The sequence below is a fragment of the Mustelus asterias genome, chromosome 5, assembly GCF_964213995.1.
Source record: "Mustelus asterias chromosome 5, sMusAst1.hap1.1, whole genome shotgun sequence".
Taxonomy (NCBI): domain Eukaryota; kingdom Metazoa; phylum Chordata; class Chondrichthyes; order Carcharhiniformes; family Triakidae; genus Mustelus; species Mustelus asterias.
The window spans coordinates 2,277,529-2,289,912 of NC_135805.1; the positions used below are offsets into that span (position 1 = coordinate 2,277,529).

Here is a 12,384-nt window from a genome sequence, read left to right on the forward strand (position 1 = left end):
CAATCTTGGTGTCATCAGCAAATTTACTGATTCACCCTTCAGCCCCCTCCTCTAAGTCATTAATAAAAATCACAAAGAGCAGAGGACCAAGCACTGATCCCTGTGGCACTCCGCGAGCAACCTGCCTCCAGTCCGAAAATTTTCCATCCACCACCACCCTCTGCCTTCGATCAGATAGCCAGTTACCTATCCAATCGGCCAACTTTCCCTCTATCCCACACCTCCTTACTTTCATCATAAGCCGACCATTGGGGACCTTATCAAACGCCTTACTAAAATCCATGTATATGACATCAACTGCCCTACCTTCATCAACACACTTAGTTACCTCCTCAAAAAATTCTATCAAATTTGTGAGGCACGACTTGCCCTTCACGAATCCGGGCTGACTATCCCGGATTAATCCGCATCTTTCTAAATCGTCGTAAATCCCATCTCTAAGGACCTTTTCCATCAATTTACCAACCACCGAAGTAAGACGAACCAGTCTATAATTACCAGGGTAATTTCTATTCCCTTTCTTAAACAGGGGAACAAAATTCGCCACTCTCCAGTCCTCTGGCACCATCCCCGTGGACAGTGAGGACCCAAAGATCAAAGCCAAAGGCTCTGCAATCTCATCCCTTGCCTCCCAAAGAATCCTAGGATATATTTCATCAGGCCCAGGGGACTTATCGACCTTCAGTTATTCAAAACTGCCAGGACATCCTACCTCCGAACATCTATTTCCTCCAGCCTATTAGCCTGTCACACCTTCTCTTCCTCAAAAACATGGCCCTTCTCCTTGGTGAACACTGAAGAAAAGTATTCATTCATCACCTCGCCTATCTCTACTGACTCCATACACAAGTTCCCACTACTGTCCTTGACCGGCCCTAACCTCACCCTGGTCATTCTTTTATTCCTCACATAAGAGTAAAAAGCCTTGGGGTTTTCCTTGATCCGACCCGCCAAGGACTTCTCGTGTCCCCTCCTAGCTCTCCTAAGCCCCTTTTTCAGCTCATTCCTTGCTAACTTGTAACCCTCAATCCAGCCATCTGAACCTTGTTTCCTCATCCCTACATAAGCTTCCCTCTTCCTTTTCACAAGACATTCCACCTCTTTCGTGAACCATGGTTCCCTCACTCGGCCATTTCCTCCCTGCCTGACAGGGACACACCTATCAAGGACACCCAGTATTTGTTCCTTGAAAAAGTTCCACTTTTCATTAGTGCCTTTCCCTGACAGTTTCTGTTCCCATCTTATGTCCCCTAATTCTTGCCTAATCGCATCATAATTACCTCTCCCCCACTCGTAAACCTTGCCCTGCCGTACGGCCCTATCCCTCTCCATTGCAATAACAAAAGACACCGAATTGTGGTCACTATCTCCAAAGTGCTCTCCCACAACCAAATCTAACACTTGGCCCGGTTCATTTCCCAGTACCAAATCCAATGTGGCCTCACCCCTTGTCGGCCTATCCACATATTGTGTCAGGAAACCCTCCTGCACACACGGCACAAATACTGCCCCATCCGAACTATTTGACCTACAAAGGTTCCAATCAATATTTGGAAAGTTAAATTCCCCCATGACAACTACCCTGTGACCCCCACATATATCCATAATCTGCTTAGCAATTTCTTCCTCCACATCTCTATTACTATTTGGGGGCCTATAGTAAACTCCTAGCAACGTGACCGCTCCTTTCCTATTTCTAACTTCAGCCCATATTACCTCAGTGTGCAGATCCCCCTCGAAGTGCCTTTCCGCAACCGTTAAACTATCCTTGATTAACAATGCCACTCCTCCACCTCTTTTACCAGCTTCCCTACACTTAGTGAAACATCTATACCCCGGAACGTCCAACAACCATTCCTGTCCTTGTTCTACCCACATCTCCGTAATGGCCACAACATCGTAGTCCCAAGTACCAATCCACGCCCCAAGTTCATCTACTTTGTTCCAGATGCTCCTTGCATTGAAGTAGACACACTTCAACCCACCTTCCTGTCTACCAGTACCCACCCTTGACCCTGATACCTTCCCCAATACCTCACCACCCTCACTGACTTCTGGACTACAACTCCTTTTCCCACTCCCCTGACAAATTAGTTTAAACCCCCCTGAAGAGCCGTAGCAAATTTCCCTCCCAGGATATTGGTGCCCCTCTGGTTCAGGTGCACCCCGTCCTGTTTGTACAGGTCCCACCTTCCCCAGCATGTGTTCCAATTATCCACGTATCTGAAACCCTCCCTCCTACACCATCCCTGCAACCACATGTTTAACTGCACTCTCTCCCTGTTCCTCAACTCGCTATCACGTGGCACCGGTAACGTACCAGAGATGACCACATGTTTTGTCTTGGCTCTCAGCTTCCAGCCCAGCTCCAGAAATTCCTGTTTTAAATCCCCGTCCCTTCTCTTACCTATGTCATTGGTACCAATGTGTACCACGACTTGTGACTGTTTCCCCTCCCCCTTAAGAATCCGGAAAACACGGTCCGAGACGTCACGGACCCTGGCATCCGGTAGGCAACATACCATCCTCGAGTCTCTTTTGCTGCCACAGAACCTCCTATCTATCCCTCTAACTAACGAGTCCCCAATAACTATTGCCCTCCGGCTCTCCCCCTTACCCTCCCGAGCCACAGAGACGGACACAGTGCTGGAGATCCTCCCACTGCGGCTCACCACTGGTATGTCAAGATGTTCTTTATCGGCTTCCACTACCTCCCCCGGCAGCGAGTTCCAGGCACCCACCATTCTCTTTGTAAAAAACTTGCCTCGTACATCTCCTTTAAACCTTGCCCCTCGCACCATAAACCTGTGCCCCCTAGTAATTGACTCTTCCACCTTGGGAAAAAGCTTCTGACTATCCACTCTGTCCATGCCTCTCATAATCTTGTAGATTTCTATCAGGTCTCCCCTCAACCTCCGTCGCTCCAGTGAGAACAAACCAAGTTTCTCCAACCTCTCCTCATAGCTAATGCCCTCCATACCAGGCAACATCCTGGTAAATCTTTTCTGTACCCTCTCCAAAGCCTCCACATCCTTCTGGTAGCGTGGTGGCCAGATTGAACACTGTATTCCAAGTGCGGCCTAACTAAGGTTCTATAAAGTTGTAACATGACTTGCCAATTTTTAAACTCAATGCCCCGGCCGATGAAGGCAAGCATGCTGTATGCCTTCTTGACTACCTTCTCCACCTGCGTTGCCACTTTCAGTGACCTGTGTACCTGTACACCCAGATCCCTTTGCCTATCAATACTCTCCAGGTTTCTGCCATTCACTGTATATTTCCTACCTTTATTAGACCTTCCAAAATGCATTCCATGGACTTTTATCCTATCTGGGGAAGAATTTTACCCAATGAGTAATCAGGAAACAAGGCATGGGACATACCAACCACTTGAAGTTCTGAATATCGAAGAATCCTCCGAGGTCGAGGAACTGTCGAATGAGTTCCAGTGGAGGCTGCGCGCCGTACTGTTCAACTGCTGGCATGTTGAGGTCATCCAAAAATACAATCACCTTCCAAAAACAAACACTCTTATCATTAGACGGTGATAGATTGGGAAACGTTGATGTACAAAGACACCTGGATACACCAGTCACTGAAAGCAGGCATGCAGGTACAGCCAGCAGTTAGGAAGGCAAATTGTAGATTATCCTTCATTGCAAGAGGGCTTGAGTATAGGAGCAAGCATGTCTTACTGCAGCTGTACAGGGCCTTAGTGAGAGCACACCTGGAGAATTGTATGCAGCTTTGATCTCCTTATGTAAGAAAGGACATACTTGCAATGGACGGAATGCAGCAAAATTTCACCAGGCTGATTCCTGGGATGGCAGGATTGTCGTCTGAGGAGAGATCATGACGACTGAACCTGCATTCACTCTCATTCAGTGGAATGAGAGGCGATCTCATGGAAACGTACAAGGGCACAGGAAGTGGCTGCAGAGACACTAGAAATCATAGAAACCCTACAGTGCAGAAGAAGGCCATTTGGCCCATTGAGTCTGCACCGACAACAATCCCACCCAGGCCCTATCCCCGAAACCCCATATATTTATATTTACCCAGCTAATCTGATCGAAGACAGAGGGTGGTGGTGGATGGAAAATTTTCGGATTGGAGGCAGGTTGCTAGCGGAGTGCCACAGGGATCAGTGCTTGGTCCTCTGCTCTTTGTGATTTTTATTAATGACTTAGAGGAGGGGGCTGGAGGGTGGATCAGTAAATTTGCTGATGACACCAAGATTGGTGGAGTAGTGGATGAGGTGGAGGGCTGTTGTAGGCTGCAAAGAGATATAGATAGGATGCAAAGCTGGGCTGAAAAATGGCAAATGGAGTTTAATCCGGATAAATGTGAGGTGATTCATTTTGGTAGGACTAATTTAAATGTGGATTACAGGGTCAAAGGTAGGGTTCTGAAGACTGTGGAGGAACAGAGAGATCTTGGGGTCCATATCCACAGATCTCGAAAGGTTGCCACTCAAGTGGATAGAGCTGTGAAGAAGGCCTACAGTGTGTTAGCTTTTATTAACAGGGGGTTGGAGTTTAAGAGCCGTGGGGTTATGCTGCAACTGTACAGGACCTTGGTGAGATCACATTTGGAATATTGTGTGCAGTTCTGGTCACCTCACTATAAGAAGGATGTGGAAGTGCTGGAAAGAGTGCAGAGGAGATTTACCAGGATGCTGCCTGGTTTGGAGGGTAGGTCTTATGAGGAAAGGTTGAGGGAGCTAGGGCTGTTCTCTCTGGAGCGGAGGGGGCTGAGGGGAGACTTAATAGAGGTTTATAAAATGATGAAGGGGATAGATAGAGTGAACGTTCAAACACTATTTCCTCGGGTGGATGGAGCTATTACAAGGGGGCATAACTATCGGGTTCGTGGTGGGAGATACAGGAAGGATATCAGAGGTAGGTTCTTTACGCAGAGAGTGGTTGGGGTGTGGAATGGACTGCCTGCAGTGATAGTGGAGTCAGACACTTTAGGAACATTAAAGTGGTTATTGGATAGGCACATGGAGCACACCAGGATGATAGGGAGTGGGATAGCTTGATCTTGGTTTCAGATAAAGCTCGGCACAACATCGTGGGCCGAAGGGCCTGTTCTGTGCCGTACTGTTCTATGTTCTAATCCCTCTAACATACACACCCCGGGACACGAAAGGGGCAATTTAGCATGGCCAATCAACCTAACCTGCACATCTTTGGGCCCATTGGTTGAAAATTTTCCTAATTCGCTAAATTCCGGGAGGGAACCAGAAGATTGGAAAACAGCCAATGTGACGCCCTTGTTCAGAAAGGGAGAAAGGCTGAAGGCAGGGAGATATTGGCCAGTTTGTTTCACATCTATTATTGGCAAGACACTGTAGTCAATAATCAAAGAGGAAATAGCGAATCATTTGGGAAAGCTGAATATAATCAAACCTGGTCAACATGGTTTTATAAAAGGGAAATCATGTTTGACAAATTTGCTCGAATAGTTTGAGGATGTAACAAGGAGAGTAGATAGAGGGGAACCTGTGAATGTAGTGTATTTAGATTTTCAAAAGCCATTTGTCAAGGTGCCGCCTAAGAGGCTGCTACATAAAGTAAAAGCCCACGGAATTGGGAGTGTGGATTGAACACTGGCTGTCACAGAGAAAACAGAGATTTGGAATACATTGGTCCTTTTCAGAGTGGAAAGATGTCACTTGTGGAGTACCGCAGGGATCAGTTCTTGGCCCATAATTGTTCACTATTTACATTAATGACCTGGAGCAGAAGGAGCAGAATGTAAGGTTTCCGAATTTGCCGATGATACGAAGATGGGTTGAAGGACAGGTTATGATGAGGATATTGTAATTCTGCAATGGGATATAGATAGATTAGGTGACTGGGTGAAAACCAAACAAATGGAGTAGAATGTGGGGAGGTGTGAGGTCATGCACTTCGTTAGGAGAAACCAAAAGGCAGATTAAATGGAGAGGGACTGTTGGTGAGTGGAATACAGAGGGATCTAGGTGTTCTAGTGCATGAATCACAAAAGGTTAGCAGGTAGGTCCAACAAGTAATTAAGCATTTTGGCCTTTTTTGCAAAGGGGTTAGGGTTTAAAATAGGGAAGTTGTGTTGCAATTGTACAGGGTGTTGGTGAGGCCTCACCTGGAATACTGCGTACAGTTTTGGTCCCCTTACTTAAAAAAGGATATAGTAACATTGGAGGCAGTCCAAAGGAGATTCATCATGCCAATTCCTGGGATGAGGGGGTTATCCTATCAAGAGAGGCGGAGAGATTCTTTCCACTTAGTAAGGAAGTTAAAACTAGAGGACACAGCCTCAAAATAAAGGGGGGTCGGTTTAAGACAGAGTTGAGGAGGAACTTCTTCTCCCAGAGGGTGGTGAATCTCTGGAATTCTCTGCCCACTGAGGTGGTGGAGGCTACCTCGCTGAATATGTTTAAAGCGCGGATGGATGGATTCCTGATCGGTAAGGGAATTAAGGGTTATGGGGATCAGGCGGGTAAGTGGTACTGATCCACGTCAGATCAGCCATGATCTTATTGAATGGCGGGGCAGGCTCGAGGGGCTAGATGGCCTACTCCTGCTTCTATTTCTTATGTTCTTATGTTCTTAAGAGAGACTAAATAGTCTGGGTCTGTATTCCTTGAAGTTTAGAAGAGTGAGGAGTGATCTTATTCAACATATAAGATCCCGAGGGCGCTTGACAGGGTAGATGATGAGATGTTTTCACTAGTGGGAGAGTCTTGAACAAGGGCACATAGCTACAAGATAAAGAACCGGTCATTTAAAACTGAGGTGCACAGAAATTTATTCTCGCAGAGGGTGATGAATCTCTGGAATTCTCTGACCCAAAGGATGCTTGATGCTGGATCATAATAAGTATTCAAAGTGGAGATGGATAAATATTTGATAGATCGAGGAATGGAGAGCTTTGGGGAAATGGCACAGAAAAGGAGTTGAGGCCGGCAAAGATCAGCCATGATGGTATTGAATGATGGGGCAGGCTTGAAGGACCTGGTGGCCTACTCCTGGTCTATTGTGTATATGAAGGGCCTACTCTGCTCGTATTTCTTGTGTTCTTGTGACACAGTCTCAGAAAAAGGTTTGGCCATTTAGGACTGAGATGAGGTGGGATTCCTTTAGTCTTTGGAATTTTTACCCCTGTGGGCTGTGGAGGCTCAGTCAGTGAATATGTTCAAGACAGAGATCGATAGATTTCTGGACATTAAAGATACCAAGCGTTATGGGGATGGCGCAGGAAAATGGCATTATCGTGGAAGATCAGTCATGATTAATTGAACGATGGGGGACGCTCGAGGGATCGAATGGCCTACTCCTGCTCCTATGTTCCTGCATTCCTAAATAAATACACTGGGAATACAGATTGCTGACACTGCCACTCTGACCTGTCAGTGTTCAGGTAATGTCTGAGTGACACACGGAGTACTGACCTGTTTGCTCTTTACTGAGCTGTGCCGGTTTCTGCTCCTCTTCACCAGTCTTTGCAGAATCTGTGCCTGAGCCTGGGCTGATGTTGTCTGTGTGCTGAATAACATTGTGTTTACCAGCAGCTCCTTGCTGTCACCCCGGCTGGATTTTGTGTCAGCTTGAACACCGTATCTCCCTGGGAACTCCATTCGCTGACCACTGCAAACTGGACCAGCCAAAGCAAGAAAGCAATTCTCATTAAAACACACTGATTCTCTGCTGCTGATAGCAAAGCAATCACTGGGAGACATTCACCAAGCAGCTAATGAGTTCAGGTCTCACTCAAGGTGTTTCAGATCATTATTCCTTCTTCCGCCCTCACAAGTTACTGAGGGAGTGCCACACGGTTGGATGTGCCATCAATCCAGTGAGAAACATTAATGCCAGACCCCGTCTGCCCTCTCAGGTAGACGTGAGAGATCCCAGGGCACCCTCTGAACAAAAGCTGCCATTACGTTTTTTACACAGAGGGTGGTGGGGGCCTGGAATGAGCTGCCAAGTTGGGTGGTGGAGGCAGGCACGCTGACATCGTTTAAGACTTATCTGGACAGTCACATGAGCAGCCTGGGAATGGAGGGATACAAACGATTGGTCTAGTTGGACCAAGGAGCGGCACAGGCTTGGAGGGCCGAAGGGCCTGTTTCCTGTGCTGTACTGTTCTTTGTTCTTTGGTGGGATTTTTCTGTGTAGAACATTTCTGGAATACTTGTAGCTGGAACACATTTGAGGTGCCCAAAATGCTGAAGGAAAGAATGATTTGCATAGTTATTTAGAGCCACCTTTTATAAATGTAAATGTCTCATTCATACCAGAAGGATGTGGAGGCTTTAGAGAGAGTGCAGAGGAGGTTTACCAGGATGTTGCCTGGTATGGAAGGGCTTAGTTATGAGGAGAGATTGGGTAAACTGGGGTTGTTCTCACTGGAAAGACGGAGGATGAGGGGTGACCTAATAGAGGTGTATAAAATTATGAAAGGCATAGATAGGGTGAACGGTGGGAAGCTTTTTCCCAGGTCGGTGGTGACGTTCACGAGGGGTCATAGGTTCAAGGTGAGGGGGGGGAGGTTTAACATGGATATCAGAAGGACATATTTTACACAGAGGGTGGTGGGGGCCTGGAATGCGCTGCCGGGCAAGGTGGTGGAGGCAGACACACTGGGAATGTTTAAGACTTATCTAGACAGCCATATGAACGGAGTGGGAATGGAGGGATACAAAAGAATGGTCTAGTTTGGACCAGGGAGCGGCGCGGGCTTGGAGGGCCGAAGGGCCTGTTCCTGTGCTGTATTGTTCTTTGTTCTTTGTTATTCCTTTTGAATAGCCCTGATACAAGGCAGACAATTCAAAATTCAACAAGAATCTCTTTCCGATTAGTGTGGAAATTGAACACATCATCAGTGAGGAAGTATGACAGGAAGGGACAGGGTACTATTAACTGGTTATTAAGGATGAATAAATCAGAACAGTAACAAAGTTATTATCTTACAGGACCCCTCATCCAAAGGCCTGAACCAATGATCCAGAGACGTGAATTCACATCCACCATAGCAACTGGGGAACTGAGATTCAATTAATTAAATAAAGCTGGAATAATAATTACCATGAAGCTACTAGATTCCTGTACAAACCAATCCGGGTTACTAATGTCCTTTCGGGAAGGGAATCTGCTGTCCTTACCCGGTCTGGCCTACATGTGACTCCAGAGCCACAGCAATGTGGTTGACTCTTTGCTGCCCTCTGAAATGGCCAAGCATTCAGTTAAACAAAGCTCAGCATCATCTTCTCAAATATCATAGAAACCCTCCAGTGCAGAAGGAGGCCATTCGGCCCATCGAGTCTGCACCAACCACAATCCCACCCAGGCCCTACCCCCACATATTTACCCGCTAATCCCTCTAACCTACGCATCTCAGGACTCTAAGGGGCAATTTTTAACCGAGCCAATCAACCTAGCCCGCACATCTTTGGACTGTGGGAGGAAACCCACGCAGACACGAGGAGAATGTGCAAACTCCACACAGACAGTGACCCAAACCGGGAATCGAACCCGGGACCCTGGAGCTGTGAAGCAGCAGTGCTAACCACTGTGCTACCGTGCCGCCCATATAATCCAACATAATCCAAGGTTGACAAATCAAGGCCTCTGCAGTTGCTTTGAGACTTGACTAATGGTGACTACCTGAAAGCAGTATTATTGCAACACCTGAGAATCAGTTTGAAATAATATCGAGAATCCTACACTGATGGGAGTGGATAAGCTCAAGTTCCATTGCTGTCTTCATTCATAGAAACATGGAAAATAGGAGCAGGAGTTGCTCATTTGGCCCATTGAGCCTGCTCTGCCATTTAATGTGATCATGGATGATCCTCTATCAGCATAGAGTCTTAGAGGTTTACAGCATGGAAACAAACCCTTCGGCCCAACTTGTCCATGCTGCCTTTTTTTTTTTAACCACTAAGCGAGTCTTTGTTCTATAACTCCCCAATGCCCTACCATTAACCGAGCAAGTCCTGCCCCGATTCGACTTACCAAAATGCATCACCTCACATTTATCTAAATTAAACTCCATCTGCCATTCATCAGCCCACTGGCCCAATTGATCAAGATCCCGTTGCAATCCTAGATACGTTCTTCACTGTCCACTATGCCACCAATCTTGGTGTCATCTGTAAACTTACTACCCTAATGTTGCAGTTATATAGAACGTTGGTTAGGCCACATTTGTAATACTGCGTCCAGTTCTGGTCGCCAGAAGGACGTGGAGGCTTTGGAGAGAGTGCAGAAAAGGTTTACCAGGATGTTGCCTGGTATGGAGGGTTTTCGCTATGAGGTGAGATTGAGTAAACTAGGGTTGTTCTCCCTGGAAAGACGGAGTTTGAGGGGCGACCTAATAGAGGTTTATAAAATTATGAAGGGCATAGATAGGGTGAACAGTTGGAAGCTTTTTCCCAGGTCAGAAATGACAAACACAAAGGGTCACAAGTTCAAGGTAAGGGGGGCAAGGTTCAATACAGATATGCGGGGGACGTATTTTACACAGAGGGTGGTGGGGGCCTGGAATGCACTCTGAAGCAAGGTGGTGGAGGCGGACACGCTGGGATCATTTAAGACTTATCTAGATAGCCACATGAACAGACTGGGAATAGAGGGATACAAACGGATGGTCTAGTTAGGAACACATGATCAGTGCAGGCTTGGAGGGCCGAAGGGCCTGTTCCTGTGCTGTATTGTTCTTTGTTCTAACTTACTCACTTACTAAGTGTTAGTGAAGGATACTTAGGGACCAGTGACCATAATTCTATTAGTTTTAAGATAGCTATGGAGAATGATAGGTCTGGCCCAAAAATTAATATTCTAAATTGGGGCAAGGCCAATTTTGATGGTATCAGGCAGGAACTTTCAAAAGTTAATTGGGGGAGTCGGTGGGAAGGCAAAGGGACATCTGGTAAGTGGGTGGCTTTCAAAAGTGTGTTAACCAGCGTTCAGGGTAAGCACATTCCTCTTAGACTGAAGGGCAAGACTGGTAGGGGGTAGGGAACTCTGGATGACTCGGGATATTGAGTCCCTGATCAAGAAGAAGAAGGAGACACATGACATGCATAGGCAGCTGGGATCAAGTGAATCCCTTGAAGAGTATAGGGGGTGTAGGAGTAGAGTTAAGAGAGAAATCAGGAGGGCAAAAAGGGGACACGAGATTGTTTTGGCAGATAAAGCAAAGGAGAATCCAAAGAGCTTCTACAAATACATAAAGGGCAAAAGAGTAACTAGGGAGAGAGTAGGGCCTCTTAAGGATCAACAAGGTCATCTATGTGCGGATCCACAAGAGATGGATGAGATCCTAAATGAATATTTCTCATCAGTATTTACTGTTGAGAAAAGCATGGATGTTAGGAAACTTAGGGAAATAAATAGTGATGTCTTGAGGAGTGTACATATTACAGAAAAGGAGATGCTGGAAGTCTTAAAGCGCATCAAGGTAGATAAATCCCTGGGACCTGATGAAGTGTATCCCAGGACATTGTGGGAGGCAAGGGAGGAATTTGCGGGTCCCCTAGCAGAGATATTTGAATCATCGATAGTCACGGGTGAGGTGCCTGAAGATTGGAGGGTGGCAAATGTTGTACCTTTGTTTAAAAAGGGCTGCAGGGAAAAGCCTGGGAACTACAGGCCGGTGAGCCTGTAAGTGGGGAAGTGGTTGGAAAGTATTTTGAGAGACAGGATCTACAGGCATTTAGAGATGCAAGGACTGATTAGGGACAGTCAGCATGGCTTTGTGAGTGGAAAATCATGTCTCACAAATTTGATTGCGTTTTTTGAAGGGGTAACCAAGAAGGTAGATGAGGACAGTGTAGTTGATGTTGTCTACATGGACTTTAGCAAGACCTTTGACAAGGTACCGTATGGTAAGTTGTTGAATAAGGTTAAATCTCATAGGACCCAGGGTGAGGTAGCCAATTGGATATTAAATTGGCTTGAAGACAGAAGACAAAGGGTGGTTGTCGAAGGTAGTTTTTCAAACTGGAGGCCTGTGACCAGCGGTGTGCCTCAGGGATCGGTGATGGGTCCACTGTTATTTGTCATTTATATGAATGATTTGGATGAGAATTTAGGAGGGATGGTTATAGAGTCAGAGAGTCATAGAGGTTTACATCATGGAAACAGGCCCTTTGGCCCAACTTGTCCATGTTGCCCTTTTTATTAAACCCCTAAGCTAGTCTCAATTGCCCGCATTTGGCCCATATCCCTCTATACCCATCATACCCATGTAACTGTCTAAATACTTTTTAAAAGACAAAATTGTACCCGCCTCTACTACTACCTCTGGCAGCTTGTTCCAGACACTCGCCACCCTGTGTGAAAAAATTGCCCCTCTGGACACTTTTGTATCTCGCCTCTTTCACCTTAAACC

The 12,384-nt window shown here is 46.4% G+C and overlaps 1 protein-coding gene across 1 annotated transcript in view; it reads right to left on the reverse strand.

Moving 5' to 3' along the window:
• LOC144493937 (dynein axonemal heavy chain 6-like) overlaps window positions 1–12,384 on the reverse strand; it is an 814,395-nt gene that overhangs the window by 323,998 nt on the left and 478,013 nt on the right. The window contains exons 40-41 of the mRNA XM_078213513.1: window positions 7,439–7,641; window positions 3,384–3,512 (exon numbers count right to left, since the gene is read on the reverse strand). Coding sequence (XP_078069639.1) covers window positions 3,384–3,512; window positions 7,439–7,641 — 332 coding nt within the window. The remainder of the gene's footprint in view (window positions 1–3,383; window positions 3,513–7,438; window positions 7,642–12,384) is intronic.